The sequence below is a fragment of the Megalops cyprinoides genome, chromosome 16 (assembly GCF_013368585.1).
Source record: "Megalops cyprinoides isolate fMegCyp1 chromosome 16, fMegCyp1.pri, whole genome shotgun sequence".
NCBI classification, from domain to species: Eukaryota; Metazoa; Chordata; class Actinopteri; order Elopiformes; family Megalopidae; genus Megalops; species Megalops cyprinoides.
Window position 1 is genome coordinate 4,103,197 of NC_050598.1, and position 19,976 is coordinate 4,123,172.

The window sequence follows — 19,976 nt, forward strand, 5'->3', positions numbered from 1 at the left end:
CGTTACATTTGCTGGTTTACCACACCAGCCTGGGGACGATGACGTTTATCTCCCATTGGGGTTAGGGGGAGGAGCGGATGGTTTGAAAGTGGCGGGCCGTTGATTTGCATCTGGCTGCATAAACTTCCTTCATCCAAAGGAAAACAGAGCATTCAGGATTAAGAGTGAAATACGTGGTCAACTTAAGTTAGCTAGCAGGCTAGCTAACATTATTTATCCTGTGAAACCATTCTACTTTGCGGATCAAAGCTGTAGTTTAAACTGAGAAGGTAAGTCGTAGTTGGACTCAACCACACAAAAACATGAACAAGCAAGCAACTTACGCAGCTAACGTTAGCTGATGCAGGGTTTGTAACATGCACAAGTCGCCAACCTACTAGCCTTGCTGCCTAATCAAATAGCATGTATTCTGTAGCTAACTAACTAGCCTACACATGTACAGCAGCAAATATTAATGTCAAATTTCATGCTAGTTTTTCTATGTTGCTTAGCTAATGAAGCACAGGCTTAGCAAACGTTGCTAATCCGCACAGTTATTCAAAAACTGTCTTTGGGAAAGCAGCGAAGAGCTTAGTGCAGAAAACGGACACAAAGAACATTGCAGACCACTAGCTAGATATGTGGTTCCATAGCAGCAGATAGTTAGCTGGCTACTGTTTTATGCGATCACTGCGCAATAGTCAGCAATGTATTTTGAGTATTGGCTGGCTAGCTACCATTTGGCAGGTCAGTGGGTTGGGGGAATAAAACGTTTTGTTCAGAGAGATATTCGTAAATATTAATTGGATGATATTGGGAAGTTAGCAATATTATACATTGCAAACGATAATGTGGCAATCCACTCGGCTCAAAATGCATAATAGCAAAACTGCTACTCAGATTTGCATAGGCCTTGACCTGGTTTGGCAGCCTGACTCGCAAGGTGCATGTGTGTACACCTTGCGAGTCCAAATGATTTGAGTTAGGGTCCCTGAATTTAACCTGAAGCGCATCACGAATGGTATGCGAGGTATTTTCTCTCACCCAAAGTAAGTTGTCCAGTTTGTCCACTGTAGGGGTCTGAAGGTTTGCTTTTGCTGCAGTTCCCATAGTAGCTCCCCCAGCACTTGGCTTGGACTGGTGTGTGGGACAGCAAACACAGGTAGTATGTCAGTAGGCTCTGTCTGTGTGGACTTGAAGCGCCGGTGAACTACTAACTCTCCCGGCTTTGCTATTTAAAAGTGTACACGAAGAAAAAGCAATAACCTTTGCCCTTGCTCTTCAGGACAGATAGTAAGATTGAGACAACCGACAGCCACTGTGTGCAGAGACATCGATTTGCGATAACGTGTCTTTGTTCAGATAGGCACTTTGGAAGCTGTTGTGATTTGAGGTCAACCTGAAAAACATATTCACAACCGAAATAAACTTGGGTGTCTAAGAGTAGAGCAGTATTGTAACCTTGGAAAGAATTGTCCAACATTCTACAAACAGGTGAGACTGGCATACAGTCACAGTTTTAATTTATCTGTTTTGTAAGTTCCTGTCAAACCAAAAGCTCAGTAAACGCAAACAAAAACTATGACCAATTTACACATCTGAGTGTGAGACCATTCTTACCAAGTGAACGTGACTTATGACCGCAGGAGTCCCAGCATGACGAGGGAGGATGAGAAGGCCATCCCTGTGCGAGTCGCCCTGCGGTGCCGACCTCTCGTTCCCAAGGAGATCAATGAGGGATGTCAGTGCTGCCTCACTTTTGTGCCCGGAGAACCCCAGGTGGGCTCAGCCTGGACACTGCTGCTTCATATTAGTATTTAGCAAAGACAAAATGAGCACACTATATTATATTACTGATGAGTGCAGTCGTCTGATTCTGTGGGAAATGGTATCTCCCATTCCCTCCCCCCTTCACCCCCCAGGTGATTGTTGGCAAGGACAAGGCTTTCACATACGATTACGTTTTCGACCCGGCGACTGAGCAAGAGGAGGTTTTCAACACTGCCGTGGCCTCACTGCTGTCTGGACTTTTCAAAGGTGTGTCACACACATTAATTCACTCATGTGTTTTAAAATGTCAGTGTTGAGGTCATCTGAGCACAAGAGGCCTTGGTTTGTAACATTCAACACATGAATGTTGACAAATGTTACTTTTTGGCATGCAACATGACTATAAGGTCACAGTGAAAATTATCTTGAAGTGAGGGCATTCTTACTTTAACATGTCCTCTGTCAGGTAGTCATTTAACATGCGGATATAACTTTTCTTAGATGTGTTAAAGTACTGGTAGAGCCCTTGGAGCAGGGTAGTACTGCATGATACAGTGCAACAGATACTTTCATTTTATTTTTAATCCAAATACCAGGTTGCTTGCAACTTAGAGTTTTGGTAATGGCTAATGGCTAAGTACTGTTAGTGCCCTTGTTTCAGGGTTGTGCAGTTAGACAGTGTAACAGACCCTGTGTCATTTTATTTTCTTGTGGATCAGTTTGCCGCTATGTCAGTGTGGTTTTTCTTCGTTTGCTCTGTGTGTTTCTGTGGCTCACCAGCAGCCTCTCCCCTGACACAGGCTACAATGCCACAGTGCTGGCGTACGGTCAGACAGGCTCTGGGAAGACGTTCTCCATGGGGGGCGCATACACATCAGCGCAGGAGCACGACCCTGCCGTCGGCGTCATCCCCCGGGTCATCAGGAGGATCTTTCAGGACAAGGACGACAAGATGGCGCTTACAGTTTCCTACCTGGAGGTGCGCATGTCGCTCTCTCTCTCTCTCTCTCTGGCCAACGCTGGAAAAAATGTCTTGATTTGTTTGCTGAGCATCCAAGTGCACTAGGTGATCTGGACCACTTTATAGGTGGACAACAGAACGTCATTGTAAAGTTCTCCTTGAAACATAGTAGGGCCAGATTTTGACTATTTGACTAGTGGTTATGACTACTCTTTGGGTTGGGTCATAACCACTCAGCTGAATAATAGGCCAAATTGCCACACTTAATGTAAGAATTGCACTGGCATGGTTTGTTTCAGATTTATAATGAGGAAATCCTGGACCTGCTCTGTGGATCCAAAGACAAACCAGTCATCAGCATACGTGAAGACCCCAAGGAAGGCATTAAGGTCAGCATGCGTTGGTGTAATGAGTATGTATCATTTGAGAGAATCTTACAGAAGGCATTAAGGTGAGCATGCGTTGGTGCTTAACTAGTTGGCAGGCGTGTTAGCGTCAGCATAAGTTGATCCTTGTTGAATGGGAGCATGCTAACATTGCTCTTGCTGCAGATCGTGGGCCTGACGGAGAAGGCGGTCTCCAGCTCCAGGGAGATGGTGAGCTGCCTGGAGCAGGGGAACTCGGCCCGCACCGTGGGTTCCACCGCCATGAACTCCGCTTCATCCCGCTCCCACGCCATATTCACCATCACGCTGGAGCAGCGCCGGAGTGCCGACAGGTGAGCCACGCCACACCCTGCCCAACGCTGCCAGTCAGTGCTGTTATATATGTCATCTTCAGCACCAAGACTGAAAATGCCGTTAACTCCGTTTGAATGCAGTATGGGTGGATATGTCATTTGTGTTAAAGAGGTTCACTTATTTTGTACACATGTTCTCAAATTAGTATTTGTATCACTATAATCACATTGTTCCCACCCCCTTTCCCACACTCCTCCTCCCTCTAGCAGTCCCCATCCCCACGCTATGTTTGCAGTTAATGTGTCTCTTCTACATTTAAAAAATTCTTTACCTTAATTCTGTCTCTGAAAGCCTTTAAGGTAGTTTGCAAAAAGTATATGGACTGCCAGTGCCTAACAATTTTTTGTTGCTGTCAAACCTGTAAGCCAAAGTTCATGTTTTATTATATGAAAAAATTTGAATTGCGAAGAAACAGAACAGCTAGGTCCAAGAAAATGTCCTTTCCAGCTACATTAGGCAAACTGGGTACCACTATGTTTTGAATAAAAGATGGGAATGGTTCTTGGTGAATTAAATGTTTCCCAGCATTTTCCCCCTTTCTTTCCACAGAGGTGACTCTGTGGTGTCCAAGCTGCACCTGGTGGACCTGGCTGGGTCAGAGAGGCAGAAGAAGACCAAAGCGGAGGGCGACCGTCTGAAGGAAGGCGAGTTTCTCACATGGTGCGTGTGATCCGCGGTGATTCCGTTCGACCTGACTGACGTGCCCCGACTCCTTTCCAGGCATCAGTATTAACAGAGGTCTCCTGTCGCTGGGGAACGTCATCAGCGCCCTTGGGGACGAAACCAAGAGGGGCACGTTCGTGCCGTACAGAGACTCCAAGCTGACCCGACTGCTGCAGGGTGAGGATCTACCCTGGGAGGCTAGGGTTCTTTCTAAGCATTTTAATGATACATCATGGTTTTTTTCCACCACTGAGGGATCACCTGAAATGGCACTATGTTGTTAGGTCTGTTTTGCCGAGTGCTTCTAAAGTCTTTAAGCCAGGGAGCATTCTTTAGTCAAACTGTATAGCTTAGCAACATGTGCAGTCTTCAACAGCTTTTACATTTTACAAGTACATAGCTATCCAAGTATATTACTCAGTTTAAAGCTGCAAGAAGAATTCTAAAACGGGAAGCTGAGACTGTTTCCAACCATACAGATTTTCTCCTCAGTGTGAGATTAAATATGTAGACGTTTTCTTTTCGGTGCAGTCAGCTTAAATAAGTGGAGAATTTCCTTCCCTCACTGTTATCTTAATTATGTGGATATTTCTTTTGCCTGGTGGTGTTAGACTCTCTGGGTGGGAACAGCCACACCCTGATGATTGCGTGCGTCAGCCCGGCGGACTCCAACATGGAGGAGACCATCAACACGCTTCGCTACGCGGACCGCGCGCGCAAGATCAAAAACAAGCCCATCGTCAACATGGACCCCCGGGCAGCCGAGATGCAGCGGCTCAGACAGCAGGTACAGGAACCGCACCAGGGACACCATTATGCTGTTGTTCCCATCATGTCCCTGTATTTCTTAACATGGTGCGCTGCAGGCCATCAATCAAGACGCTCCTGACAGGTCAGTTTGACTCGTCATGTGACACAATGTATTACCGACTATTTCCATCACTGACTTTGTGTGGCATGTTGAGACAAGTTTAGTGATACGAGTAGGGCTTGTGTAACTATGCTTTACACATGCTGTCTTGGACAAATGCATCCATGTTCAATGAATTGGGGGGGGGGGGGGACTAGTAAAAAAAAAAAAAAGGCACTTTGGTACAAAAATCCATGCACTAGTATAAACATTGCATTGCAACTATCAAGAGCAATGTTAATTTTCACTGAATTTGTTACAAACAGCCTGTAACATTTATACCAGCGTATCAATAAGCAAATATTTAGTTGAATGCGTAAATCAATAAATGCTAGTGGTGCCATCACTAGCGGTGCCTCTGATGGCAGGTTATGTCCTTTTACCACTGCAGGTCCAGGAGCTGCAGGTGATGCTGCTGCATGCACGTGGAGGAGTGGCCCCGGTGCTTTCTGGGTAATTTAATCCATTCATTCGCCCAGCAGCAGCTGAGACTGCCGTCACTGATTAATTGCAGGTCGAAACGGCAGGGTGTGGTTCATATGGAGGTCTGCATCATGACAGAGGCTTGAACCTGTTTTCCCCACCTTACAATTTATAAAATCTCTCTATCCTTCCTGTTATTTACATTTACATTTATTCAGTAGATACACTTCCTTTTCCAGAGCGACATAGAAGTGCATTCAGTAGGTTTAGGCAATTAGCAGCGCAGGTACTGAAAATGTGATGTCTGGCATATGTGCTGTAAGGAGCTGCAGTCCTCTGGTATTGTGGTTCGTTTTCGGGGGAAGTACTGTTACCACACTGTAGTCATATCTCCTTCCAGGTCTGAGCCGTTGGGAAATGTGTCCGTGCTCCTAGAGAAGAACTCCTGCCTGCAGGACGAGAACAGCAAGCTGGGCCGAGAGCTGAGCGAGGCTGTGAACCAAACAGCGCATTTGCTGGAGAGGATCCTGCTGGTCAGTGCGTGCGCCATCACCCCTCACACCCCTCCACGCTGTTACACCTGCGCCTCTGACACATTACTTTTCACCAGTTACACTTGACAGTTCATCTTCACTGTGTATCTCTGACACAGTACTTATAATCCCTCACCACCCGTGTGTTACACCTGTACCTCTGACACATCATGCTCTCACACCATGTTACAGGAGTGAATAGGCGATGGACAGCTCTTGTTAATTTTACAAAGACCTCTTAGCTTGTGAACCTGTTGCAATCACTTTGCAAATTGCACTTTGCTATGCTCATGCCATACAGTTGATGATATAAGGTATAGTGAGTCAAACACACGTTAGATGAGAACTGCAATTGACCGACTGCTGATAATGTCAACTGTTGGCCCAGCATAACTGCACAGATATGTGATTATCACGGAAATGGCAGAGCCAAATGTGTAACTGTCCGTTCTTCTGAATTTTGATTGTTTACCGCCTTCCTTGTGCCTTGCCAGACTGAGCAAGCCAATGAGAGTCTGCAGAGTAAACTGGAGGAGCTGAAGAGGCATGCAGCGTAAGTGCACCTTCCTGTTTCTGTCCTGTGAAATACATTTGACATGAACCCTTCTCATTTCTTTAACTATGGTATTCAGGCAGCCAAATTGATTGCTATGACCCAGTTTCTCATTTTGGCCTTAGTGACTTGCAGTTATTGAAGTATAGATTTTTTTTAGGTGTTTTTTTTTTTTTTTTTTTTAATCCAGACCTCAGCAAGTCAAGCTTTTGGCCCAAACCTGATAGATGTTACCTTTTATCAGTCTTGTCAGGATTTCCTTACATGGCAAGTCCCTGGCAGAGATGTTTCATGCAGTATTTGTTCAGAGAGCTCTGGAGTGCCTCTACTGTGGTAGTGTTCCATTCCTATATTATGGGTTTCTTCTTTAACAGGCAAATGATCCATTATTCATCACAGAACACTCTTAATGTGACTGAGTGTTTTCCTGCAGTTGCAGAGTTGACCTGCAGAGGGTGGTGGAGAGCCTGGAGGACCAGGAGCTGAAAGACAACGTGGAGGTGATCCGCAACCTGCAGCAGGTCATCCTGCATCTACAGGTACAGGCCACCCAAGGGAGAGTTAATTTTCTTTATCTGCAACATAACATTGAAACAAAAAGGACTGGACTTACTCCTTGGCCTCTTTTAATGTTTTCTTCCACCCTTTACCTGCTGCAAAAAAATCTGACTAGTGTCACATTCCTTTTCCTTGTAAGCACATAATTTACAGTGTGTAACTGAGGATAGTACCTTTTTAAATCATAAGAGCTGCCACAATGGTTGCGTATAGTCTTTTTCATGTTACATTAAAATCTCAATCACCCTTGGAAAGGACATTCTAATCTTAACAGGACTTTCAGGGAAAATAAAGAATGAACAAACTGAATTTCATACTAGTCACCATAAAGCCCTGTTTCAATCAGGTCGGAATAACTTGGCTGGTACAGCCTACGCCAAGAAGCTCTATGCAGAGCTGGTTGAATTACAAGGAATTACCTACTGCGTGACAAATATTAATGAGATGGATAGCGAGCTGTGAAATCCTTTTTGTACCCATACACTATGGTGTCTGTTAATATTCTTGTTAAATGATTATACAACTTTATTGTTTTTGAGGCAATTTTTGTAAAAACCCAATAATAATTTAATAAAAGGAACAATTTGTTCTAAAGGAGCTTCAAGTTACCTTGGGAGACAGTGAATTCCTGTGTGCATCTGCCTCTTAATTTCCCTTTCCTGTCTGTCTGTTTCCTCAGGATGAGAGCGTTGGCATTGCGGCGTCTATTGAGGCCATGGCGTCAGAGACCTGCAAGCCTCCGGACAGAGAGGGAGAGCCTAGCCCAACGGGGACAGGGGTGGGTACAGGGATTGCACTGTGGGGTTAGCTAGCCTTACATGCTGTGATCAGGGTCCAGTCAGATCTGAGTAGTCGGTCTTAACTGATGCAACTCACTGTCTGCATAGGGTTCAGTCAGACCCAAGCAATCAGATTCACACACTGTAGCTAGTTAAGTGACATACTGTTGGGAAAGGCATTCCCTTAAGAGCATATGTATGGTGTTGATTTGGCTGAAAGTAAATGTGAAACGTTATCTGCATTAGTCTGTTTAACTTCTAGTTGTGGACTAATGTAAATAATAGGTGTCTTTACACAGATCCTGCATTACACGTGAGTGTGTGTACAGTGTAAAGTCACCCAGAGATTGACGTGTAACACCCTAGCTCTCCAGGCCCTGCCTTTGTAAAAGCTGTCCCGAAGCTATGCTTCCAGCCAGGTGACCTGAAGTTTTACCCCTGTGGTCTCTGTCTCCACTCGCGCCCAGACTCCCCATGTCACATCAGCAGACAAGAGCTCCATGGAGGCTTTCGCTACTCAGCATGCCCTGCGGCAGGCGCAGATGTCAAAGGAGCTGTTGGAGCTCAACAAAGTGCTGGCTCTGAAGGAGGCCTTTGTCAAGAAGATGTGCCAGAATGACAGTCACCTGGAGCCCATACAGACCGAGTACCAGGTACAGCGCAAGGATAGTCACACTGGCTCTGGAGACGTGCAGTGGAGTTGTGGGAAGGAAGCTGTGATTGGTCAGGTTGTGGGGGGGGTGAAGCTGTGGTGTGCAATGAGCCCTCTTTCTCTCTCTCCCCTCCTCACAGGAGAATATGCGGGGCCTTCAGACGGCTGTTGGCTCACTGCAGCAGGAGAAAGAGGAGCTCATCCTGGCCCTGCACTCCTCCAAGAAGGACACTACCCAAGCCAAGTAGGGCACTACTCTATGACCAACATAGGAGTGCTGGGGTCTTAGGAGCAAAGAGATGACTGCCTCTCCTGGCTACAGCTCCTAACAGTGCACATGTTGAATATGCATGAATATATATGGTGGCTGTATAATGTTGCTGGTAAAGAAGTGGTATAACACCGGGACACAGACTAGTTCTGATTTTGCCAAACACTCTAGCAGTTACACAGTTGTCCACATGGTCTGCATTATTGCAGCAATGCATAATCAAACATGCTTTCTCCTACCATTTTCATAAGACCGTAAATGTGAAAAGACCACTTTCTCTCCACATACTAAAGTAATGCAGGGATCGAAGCAGACACTGGTTAGCATTCATGTAGAATAGTGCCTCTGCTGTGCATGTATAATTTGGGCAGGTTTTAGTTGCAAATTGGACTCTTACTGACATTGATGTGGTAGCTATGAAGACATGAATATTATGATTTCTATCTATCTGTTGACTTATTTCTGTGTCATCCTCTGTACATTTATAGACAATAGGTGTATTAAATACACAATAGGTGTACTAAAAGCACGGTTGTTGTATAATAGCCTGGTATGCAATATGTGCACATTTGTGTGTGTATGTGTGTGTGTACATGTATACATGTATTGGTAATACTTCCAAATTTCAAATGAAGTGTTTGTTGCTGTCATGTGGATATTTGCGTTTTGGCTCATGTAGTCCAGCTGTTTGACAGTGTTAAATTCGGTGCACTGGTGGCTTAAGCAGGCATGTGTGGAGTGGCTCAGTCTCCCTCTCCCTGTGCCCCAGGCTCGGCGAGCAGCGCAGGAAGAGGCTGCAGGAGCTGGAGGGCCAGATCTCTGAGCTGAAGAAGAAGCTGCAGGAGCAGGCCAAGCTGCTCAAGCTCAAGGAGACGTCTGTGCGCAGCGTGGCCAAGCTCAACCAGGAGATCCAGGTGCAGATGCCCAGGAAGGCCGAGGGGTGCCTAACCAGCCATATGGGAAGCTAAAAGAAGCAGCATGCTAGCGTGTTTCAGTGGAGATTTGGTGACTTTGTGTCATAGGAGGGAGCCGAATGCAGAGCCTTAGCTTTACTCTGTAGTAAGTGTTGTAGCAGTACCCAAGGGTCACATCTGCTATCTTTTTTTCCCCGCTTCATGCAACCCTGTCAGATCAAGCCTAGAAGAGCGACCTTGTATGCGTCTGTATAGCATGTGTAAAATATCATTACGTTGTTTAACTGTGTTGTGGGGTCTTAGGCCATGAAGTCCCAGCGAGTGCAGCTGATGAGGCAAATGAGGGAGGATGCTGAGAAGTTTCGTGTGTGGAAGAGTAAGAAGGACAAGGAGGTTCTGCAACTCAAGGAGAAGGTATGGTCAAATCTCTCTCACACACACACATACACGCTCACATGTGCATTACTTTGTTACTTTACTTTGCAAAAAGAAATTAATTGTAATCAATTTTATAAATCTGCTCTAAGGTGAATGTACCCACTTCCAGTCTGCATCAGGAAGAATGTTTAACTGCCAAGAACCAGGCATTCAGTATACTTAACACATATGGCTATTTTCATACCTCAGAAACCCACTTATAAAAGTCCATAAAAACAATACAGTGGAATGTACGTTGTTTCTGCAAAGATAGTGGATCACTGTATTTGTGTACTGTAGAAATATTTACTGTTCCAGCTGTTGTGCACTGCTCCCCTTGATTATCATTGGCTAGTGAGAGTGTGCAGAGCTAATCTGTATATTCCTGTTTGAACACCTGCAGGACCGTAAGAGAGGCTATGAGATGCTGAAGCTGGAGAGGGACTTCCAGAAACAGGCCAGTGTTCTGCGCCGGAAGACCGAGGAGGTGAGTCGACCTTGTCTCGCTGTGTTTTCTGCATCCAGACAGCTGGATGCCATCACATACTGCCTCCAGGTCAAACATGGATCACCACCAGAGCTGGTCCCCAGCCTTATGTGGACAACCAACTAAAACATGTCTGCACCTGTGCATTTTTGCATGTGCGGGTGTGATTGCAGGCTGCAGCGGCCAACAGGCGTCTGAAGGATGCCCTTCTGAAGAGGAGCGAGGCGGAGAAGCGCAAAGAGACGCAGAATCGAGGAATGGAGGGAGCTGCAGGAAGAGTGAAGGTACCTCCCTCATACCTCTCCCTCACTCTGTTGTCCTATCACCTTTTATAATGTGAATGCGGCTGTTTGTAATCTCTGCTTAATGTGAAATATGTGCTGCATGATATAGCCGTCACGACATATCAAATAGCTATTTTTAGTGCAGTAACCACTATCCCCGTTATATGGTGTTAGGTTTCTTCCCGTATGTTTTTTTTTTCCCTTTAGTCATACCTGATGTGAGAGCACATCTCCAAAGTTCAGTGAAACGCTTCCAGGGCAGAAAAATATCACTTGTATCTATATGTTGGTTGACTTACCTATTAGCTTTAAAAAACATACAGCATATGTTTTCATTCTTTATCTTTGTAGCCATGTGTTTCTATCTACCACATGGAAGCAGCATAGTGCTGTTGCTGTGATATCGACATCGAATAGATACGAGTGGCCTTTTTTCCCCTGGAAGCATTTCACATGGCCTCGGAAAACTGGAGATGTGCTCCCGCATCAGGTATGACTAAAGGGAAGACAATATGGAAATAAACCTAACGTCACACACCGGGGACAGCTGTTATTGCGCTGAAAATAGCTATTCGATATATCGTGAACGGCTATATCACGCAGCCCTAATGTGAAATGACCTATTCATGGGACCATACCCCCGAAATTACTGTTGCTGTGTTGGACAGAGAGAGATGTGTGAGCCTGTCTCTCCCGCTTACAGAGCTGGCTGCTGAATGATGTGGAGGTGCTGGTGAGCACAGAGGAGGCTCGGCGCCACCTGCAGGACATGCTGGAGGACAGGAAGATGCTGGCCGAGGAGATCTCCCAGCTGAAGCAGAGGATGGAGGCAGGGGAGCGGCCGGCAGCCAAAGTGCGAGTGAGTGACCCTCCTCTGTCCCTTCTCCAGCAATGCAGGAGAGCAGGTGCATGTACTGTAGGACTGCCTGAAAGGCCCTCGCTTTTTTTGGATAAAAATGACAACTGTACTCTGTGCAGAACTATGAAAATAAACAGAAAAAATGAGCCAATATGTACATTTCTTCGCCATTTGTATTCCAGTGTGATTAGTGGTGTGAATGAATTTGAATATTGTGTTGTTCTGCCCCCCCCAGCGTCGCACCTTCACCGTGGCAGAGCTGGAGAGCCAAGGCGAGCTGGAGGCGTCCCTGGGGAAGCAGGTGGAGAACCTGGAGACGGAGATGGAGCTCAGGTGAGCTTCCCCTGCACAGCCCGAAAACCTCGCCCAGCACCCCGTGAGAGGAGGCACGACTCATACACGACTCTGTTTTTCCACCCCCTTCTCTCCCAGGAGCGCCCAGATCGCCGACCTGCAGCAAAAGGTGCTGGACGCTGATAACGAGGAGCGGCTGAAGCAGCGCTGGGACAGCATCAGCACCATCATGGAGGCCAAGTGCGCCCTCAAGTTCCTCATGTCTGAGGTCAGTGTGCCCTGGGGACACGGTGGCTTGGCCAGTAACTCCCCAGCCCCCTTTACATAAAGAAAAAAAGACCAGAATCCAAAAACTACTGTTCAATGTTATGGAATACATTCATATCACTCACCTATAAATCATGTCACTTCCAATATAAAAATGCTATGTCAGTCGTGTTGCAGAATATTTGTGTTGCTGTCATTGATCGGTTTATTAATGCTCATACTCATAATTCTCAAATGAGCCACCAGGAATGATAGACCCATAAATAGTTTCTGTAAAACACTTTTGAGACGTTTGGGTTTTAATGACAACTTTCATTCATGAGCATTATTCTTTACTGGGATGATCCCTGGTGGTACTGAGTGTGTGGTGTACTGGCCAAGTTTGATCACTCCGCCTGTCTCTAACTGGACTGCTTCCCTCTCGCAGCTGGTGTCTGCCAAGGTGGCGAATGCCAGTCTGGAGAGCGAGCTGAAGCAGGAGAAAGGCAACTACAGCGACCTGCAGAGGGTGCTATACGAGGAGAGGAAGCTGATGTCCACCATGGACATGGAGCACCAGAGCCACCTGGTGGAGCTGGAGCAGAGACACCAAGAGAAGGCAATTCACACCCCCAAGTCTGCTGCCACACTGCCTCATCTCATTGCCACATCCCTTTCTGTCCATTAGCACTCTCTTCATCTGATTGTCACACTGAGTTCAGCCTAGCAGCACGCTGCTCATCCAATTTGCCGCAGCCCCTTCGTGCTTTACCACACCCACCCCCCAGTCCTTTGCCACACATGTTGTTAGGCTGTCATTTTGAGGCCTGTCTTGCTTCCCCAGATTCTGTATCTGCTCAGTCAGCTGCAGGGAAAATCTGTGGCTGGGAAGGAGGAGGAAACTGAAGGAGAGGCATCAAAAAGGGAGCAGGGGCTGCTGCAGCGCTTAAAGTTCCAGGTGAGACCGGCACTTCTTGGATGCCCCCTTTGCTTGTCACTTCCAGTCTTTTCAGAATTCTGTTTGGAGAGACACCTCCTCATCTGCATAATAAATAATTATTATGATGATTCAGATAGAAGCAGATTGATTAATGGGCCTGGGGTGCCAGTACTGAATGAAGCCTGTGTGAATACTGCCTGACCTGTGTGAGTGTGTGTGTGTGTGTGTGTGTGTGTTTGCACCTCGCTGACAGGAGGAGCAGATAGAGAAGATGAAGGAGCTCAGCGAACAGAATCAGACGCTGCTGGAGGAGAACAGCCAGTACAAGCAGGTAAAGACCGCCCTTGTAGCCAACTCGGCCCAGAAGCCTTATGGTTGGCTGCTTTATCCGTCTTGCATTGCGTGCCTGAGTCTCTCCACTTGGCCTGCAGAGACTGACCCTCCTCCAGTTGACCGGTGGCAGGAAAGCAGACTCTCAGTGTCCGGATCCGAGCCTGTCCCCAGACTCCTCCTTCGAGTACGTCCCTCCCAAGGTGAGTCTTCCCTGCCATGCCAATTCAGAGGTCAGAGGTCACCTCACCCTCTCTGTCGGCCATGCTTCACACCTGTCACATGGGTGCGTGTCACATTAGCATTAGAGCATAGTGTCCTATCAAACGGTCCTGATTATTACCATCCACCATTCACAATGGAGTTTCCCCCTGGCCACTCTCATGCAAGCCTCTCATTCACGAAGAAATCTTCTAAATTCTAATAGAATATGTAAGAAGGTGATTTTTCCTTAGGTAACTACTTCCTCTGAGTGTCTGAATAATTACTGTACTGTGTAGGTGGGGGTGGGTTATTGTTACCTGCTGTTCCAATGGGTATGGCTAACGGCTCATCTTCCCGCCCCTAAGCCTAAAGCCAGCCACTTCCCTGCTGTCCGAGAGCCCTGTCTGTCCACCACCATTGACCTGGACGAGCTGATGTCGCCCTCTGACTCGGACCCCGATCAGGAGAAGGACGAGTGGGTCCCTCGGAGGAAGAAAGCCCATCGCAACCGCAAGAACTCTACAATGTCTGGGGTATGACCACAATGCATAGTTCAGTTTTGTTTTGTTGCATTTAAAGATTGTGTTATTATTATGCCACAGCTACAGCAGTGTTTCAGAAGGGTCAGATTTCAATCAGGAGCAGTGGGGCTGAGAGGCACCCCCACACTGGCCAACCTGACATGGTCATGGTGTTCCTGTTCACCTATTCTATTGGAGTGTCCATTGGGATGTCCATCATTACCTCGTAAACGTATCCACTGCAACTGAGAAAGGGCTGCTGGTTGTGTGTTATTCCTACAGTGTGCCTGCAAGGGGCGCTGTGGCAACAAGCTGTGCCACTGCCGCAAGGGGAAGATGACGTGCGGGGAGAACTGCCAGTGCAACCACGAGAAATGCCGTAACATGGACCCCCACCTGTCCAGCGTGGTGAGAGCACCCCCTGTACCACACCGCACTGCCCGATTCCTCAGGGCTCCTTGGGTCATCTTTTTTTTTCTTTCTTTCTTTGCGCCTTTGCAGGACTCCAGCAAAATGGAGGAATCAGCCACAGACTCTGTGTTCACCCCTCGGGACCCCACAGCTGTCAGCCCAGGGGACGCCACCTTCTTCAAGCCCCCCTGCGTCACTCTTACCATGAAGGTGGGCTCTCTGTCGTCATACAGCCTCCACAGATGGCAAATTATGTGTGCAGGCACATTAATGTGGCCTATGTAAATGTGTGTGTTTTAGAGCCCGACTGATAAATCGGTGTGCCGATATTATCGGCAGATATATCTGCAATTAGCTCATATCAGTATCAGCGTTTATAACGAACGATAAATGACAAATAAAAAAGAAACGGAGAGACGGAAGATGGATCCTTCAACCATGTTATGAGTGTTGTCGTTGCGTAGTTTGTCCACCAGAGTGCACACTGCAACTCCACTGTTGGCAACACACGTGGTTGGAACACCACAAATCACAACAATCTGCTGACCCAAGCCGTCGAGCAGAGTAGCTTATAGTAGTTCATGGTAAGTTGGTAATTGTCATGAGAAATACGTTACTTAAAGATCCCCATCACTTCTCCTCTTAGCCTAAATAAGCCTGACAACATTCATGTCAGCCATGCCTGGTTTTGCTGCAGTAATGTGAAAGCCGGTATGTTCGGTCAAACATCAAAATTTCGTTTGACGTTCTCCTTCATCACAAAATTCTCTGGCAACATTGCTTAAAGCAGCTTATAACGCCATTCATTGCTAAATTAGATTAGCCACAAAGCTAGCTAATGTCATGTTTATCAGTGGCAGACCACTAACGTTAATGAGCGGGTAAACTATAGCGTTTAAATTATTCTGCCTTAATGAAGCAATGGTAAATATATCTGCAACTCTCGTGTTTGTAGTTACTCAGTGCATTGGAAATTAACCCTTTTGCGTGTACAGTCACACCGGTGTGATTAGCCATTTAGCGCATATGCTAAAACTGGTGCGATTAGAACACTAGATTGGAGAAATTCTAGCTAATTTTAGCTTTGAAGAAACAGCAATTTAACTCTAAAAAAAAAAAAAAAAAATATATAGCAAATGCTAACCGAAAACTATGAGAAGCTTAAAATGCTAATGGAAGCATAACGAGCCATGTAAGGCAACACGTGTGCTACATAGCATAAAAAATAAGTTACATGCGAAACGGTTAAACCAGAGGGGACACGTAAATAAACATGAGCTGAACAAGTATCTAACATGGCTTGGTAGCCAAACAAAGTTATCTAGCTTCTCTTTCAAACGTGTAGTGTGAAATCCCAAAGTCACAAGTACTTGTTGCAGACAGTCGTGTAGTATTAGATGCATTCAATAGCAGCATTTACTCTAGGTCACTGTATCAGTTTACTGCATAGTTTATAGGGCTAGGTATTGGCAGAGATGCCCCGATCCGATTCGATTCAGATTCACAAGCTAACGATTCGATTCGATATTGATTGACTGTTATACGGTAAACTTTTTATGCTTATCTCGTGCCTATTCCATATAGGTTTGCTGAATATATAGTATGGTGTTTTCAAAACGTCCAAATCACATAATGTCCTATTTCACAGAACGTATCGTGGACGTTAAGAGACACAGAAGAGTAATTGCCTTTAATACGACAGTTAGGCTATGTCAGAGCCCGTCTATTTAATTCTCTGGCTATGTTTAACCATTTCGGAAATGAACCTAGAAAATCGGAAAAAATTTATATTAGCCTAAAAGATCGATCCATAAATTTTACAGATCGATATTGAATCGAAAAAATATTTTTGCACACCCCTAATAGTTTAAGATGGCATGATATTTGTTTTAGCTTTTTTATGTTTTTATACATTTGACTCTTATGAAAACTTTAATATATTTTGTTGTACTTTTGTTCAAAGTACTATTTATGACAATAAAACAAGTTTATTTTTAAACTGCATTATGTCATGTTATCTTGGTGAGGACTCTTAAATAACTACACATTATTTTTTTCTGGGGGAAAAAAATATCGGCCGATATATCATTATCGGATTGTTAAATCCTCAAATATCAAAATCTGTATCTGTTTTAAAAATCCTATGTCAGTAGGTTACTAGTGTGTATGTGTTATGGTACATGTTGACAAATGGGGAAATGTAGATTTGCCGTAGACGCCAATGGACAGTGCACTGTAGGTTTGCTATAGAGGCGAATGGGCAGCACACTGTAGATGTGCTGTAGATATACAGTATAATGTGCTTTCAGGTTCTGAAAGAGATCGGCGACATTGGCCAGCTCCCGGCCGACCTCAAACTAGAGAGGAAACCAGCCACGGTGGAGGAGGACGAGGAAGAGCAGGAGAGGAGCACAGCCAGCATTCTGAAGAAGAAGAAAAGGGTTCTGACGAGCCAGAGCAGCTTCTTCTCTGGGTGCACGCCCATCCGAGAGTAGCCCTGAACACCGCCGACTCAGCTCAGCACCGGCAGCCTTCAGTTTTTACCTCTTTACATGTTGTTAAGATGTCCTGTCTTTTTTATGTGTTCACATAAATGTTGTAGCTCTAATAATTGTGTTGTAGGTGGATGTGTAGGTGCTGTTTTCCCCTGCCTTATTAAGGTGGCACTGAAACTTGGCATTAGAATAAATACTGTGAACTGTTTTATGAAAAGGGAAATATTAGAATTATGGAGATAGTCTGAGCACTAACTGGTCTTAGAGCTCATTATTCTATGTACATAGAAGCTAGTATGTAAATAGTATTTTTATAGGGTTGTCTTTGTTTGATCCTAATATTTTTTGATGGGGTAAGGATTGCTGTCCTAGTGAATCTTAAAATGACTAAATAAAAAGCTGATTTTATATTCTTGAGTCCAGTGTCTCATGCCTCATTGTGTTGGTTGTGGGCTACTGATTTACACTTTGTGTTTTTGTTTGGTAGTTTCAAACTGTCAAAGTTTCTCTTGGCATTGCAGTATTCATACAGTTTAATATTCACTTTATTCAAGAGGACAGAATATGATTACACATTTTATATCGGATTAGTAGAATTGTACAAGTTGAATTCCACAATTAAAGTTCCACTCATAAAACGCATAAAATATTTGCATGTGAGACAGCACTCCAAACCACATCCTGCAACGCTAGATCACGACATCCAGCCAACCATGGCCTAGAACCCAGATCATTCAGCTTTTTATTAATCAGCTGCGACATGCTAAAAGCTATATTTGGCAGAGCGTAGCTCTCACGGGCTTACAGGATCTCAATTGCACATGCATGCACTCGGTACATGTTATAAAACATATCTCGCATGAATTTGTAAATCTCATTTAGCCTTGGTACCTCTTTCAAGATGATGCTGAGATATTTTCCTTGCCTTCCTTGTCCTGTGCCCTTTGGGCTTATTTACACTACTCGGAAAAGGCTGTTTGCCCACCCGGCTGTCTCTGCTTTTGGGCCTCTTTCTCCATTTCATTTTAAGGCCCTCCAACTAAGAGGCTCTTTCTCCACCCCCCACACCCCCATTAACACCCATCTGTACACACAATGCTCCCTCAATGATAATCTCATTTCTCCTGCGTGATCCAGTAGAAATGTGCTTGCGCGTAGCTCCTTGAAGGCGAAGGTAACTCAAAGGCCTGATACAGTTTTCTTTTTAGAGGAGTGGGGTCCCTGCTGGGCATTGCCGCAGCTTGGAGGTTTCCGCTAATTGGTGGAAAAAAAACTAAAGCGGTTTGGACTGGCCTAGGTCCAGTTCTGATAAGTTTTGCTGGCTCCGTTTGCCTGTCCGACGGCCTCTCCCAGCACAGGGGGAATCGGGAGGCTAGCCTAACCGTTTAATAAGGTTTTATTTCTAGGAGCTGAGTGAAATGAAGGTGAAGTCTTCATTAAACACTAATAACAGGTGTGGTGTAGCGTTTCCTTGTGAAAGTTGTTTCTGTAATGCCCCCTTCATTACACTATCTCTGGGTGGTAGCGGAGGCCTTATTTTACAGCCCTCTTTGACCAGAACCCAGACACAGATGGTAGCTTCACTCCACCGCTAAGCAATACACTACTGCACACACTAGTCCCTCTGGTTGTGATGGGTAAGATGCTGCTGACTCATGCTGGGATTGCCACAGTAGTTAACGTGACTCTTGGAAGATTACCGGCATCCGCCAACCGGGCCTTCATCCCGACCCAAACTCTCCTCTGTGCCCCTCTCTTAAAGACGGATTTTGAAATGCAGAAAGGTAGGGCATGCAGGGCGCCAACACATTTTTTCCACCCTCCAGATGCCTTTTTGGCAGGAATGGATTGTGCTCAGCTAAAACGGATCATGCGTGAAATTAAATCAATTTAAAATGTTTTATTTTTTGAGAGCGCGGAGGCTTCGGGCTAATTAGCTCCCCTTACCCGGCCTGTCAGGTGGGGAAGAGTTTCTGCCTCTCTTCTAAGTTTTGGTGACGGCCAGAGCGCATTTCCAAAATCTACCTCTTCTGCGCTTGCTGTTGCGCTCCACGCATTTGTCTTGAATGTAGTCTGATCTGGTCAAGTAAAATGAAACGATGGAAAAGTGTCTTTAAAGAGAGATTTAAGGCTGTCAATCAGGCTGGAGTGTCAACGCGTAACTAGATCCCTACTCCCTGAGTCAGACCCTGGCTGTACCTCGTAGATCAAAACCATTGAAGTATAGGCTACTCGAGACCTCCAGGCGAGATGTTAAGCAAATGGACTGTTTTATTGGCTTTATCTGAACAATTTATAGCTGTAATCGCACGAGAAAATACATCTGGACATTAATCACGTTACCCCCGAGGCGTGGAGATAAAATAATATACTGTGTACATGTCTAATACTTAGATCATTCTCGCTAAAGTTATGGTTTTAACCGGGCGATGAATTTCAAAGAGAAAGCTTCAGCCTGTTGTCTGAGATATAACTATTGACATTGTTTTCAATCCATATGGCCATAGGTCCATATGTAATCCATTAATTTCTGTTCAACTACTATCTACCAGATAGGCCTACTGAGTTAAGAATCATATCGAATCGTCAGGAAATGAAAAATGTAAACGTTATAGGTCGCTTAGATGGTTGAGTGTTTAAGAGAGTAAGGTTTATCATTATGCATTATGCGCATATTAATTTTAGAATAGTAATAGTCTAATCCTCCCTTACAAATAATTTTATTGGCTCAAAACTTAATGGTACTGCCTCTAAAATGCCATTATTTGGAATGCCATTACCG

At 45.3% G+C, this 19,976-nt stretch overlaps 1 protein-coding gene across 1 annotated transcript; it reads left to right on the top strand.

Annotated features, from left to right (window-relative positions):
- Positions 1 to 230: 230 nt before the first annotated feature.
- LOC118791552 (chromosome-associated kinesin KIF4-like) lies at positions 231 to 17,194 on the top strand. The gene is made up of 31 exons (XM_036548948.1): positions 231 to 269; positions 1,626 to 1,758; positions 1,902 to 2,016; positions 2,550 to 2,728; positions 3,010 to 3,099; positions 3,262 to 3,428; positions 4,000 to 4,094; positions 4,171 to 4,290; positions 4,725 to 4,900; positions 5,415 to 5,476; positions 5,847 to 5,979; positions 6,474 to 6,532; positions 6,966 to 7,071; positions 7,770 to 7,872; positions 8,356 to 8,522; positions 8,662 to 8,765; positions 9,562 to 9,706; positions 10,010 to 10,120; positions 10,527 to 10,610; positions 10,784 to 10,894; positions 11,598 to 11,753; positions 11,989 to 12,086; positions 12,186 to 12,315; positions 12,742 to 12,912; positions 13,138 to 13,251; positions 13,487 to 13,564; positions 13,665 to 13,766; positions 14,133 to 14,300; positions 14,571 to 14,696; positions 14,790 to 14,909; positions 17,009 to 17,194. Exons 2-31 carry the CDS (start codon positions 1,636 to 1,638, stop codon positions 17,192 to 17,194), a joined length of 3,699 nt encoding a protein of 1,232 aa, XP_036404841.1. The 5' UTR covers positions 231 to 269; positions 1,626 to 1,635.
- The last annotated feature ends 2,782 nt before the right edge of the window (positions 17,195 to 19,976 follow it).

Bases quoted from the DNA above. Each gene is read 5' to 3' on its own strand.
- LOC118791552 (XM_036548948.1), top strand. From the start codon at position 1,636: ATGACGAGGGAGGATGAGAAGGCCATCCCTGTGCGAGTCGCCCTGCGG. The intron at 1,759-1,901 runs GTGGGCTCAGCC...TTCACCCCCCAG, and splicing joins TTGTGCCCGGAGAACCCCAG to GTGATTGTTGGCAAGGACAA. The intron at 3,100-3,261 runs GTCAGCATGCGT...CTCTTGCTGCAG, and splicing joins ACCCCAAGGAAGGCATTAAG to ATCGTGGGCCTGACGGAGAA.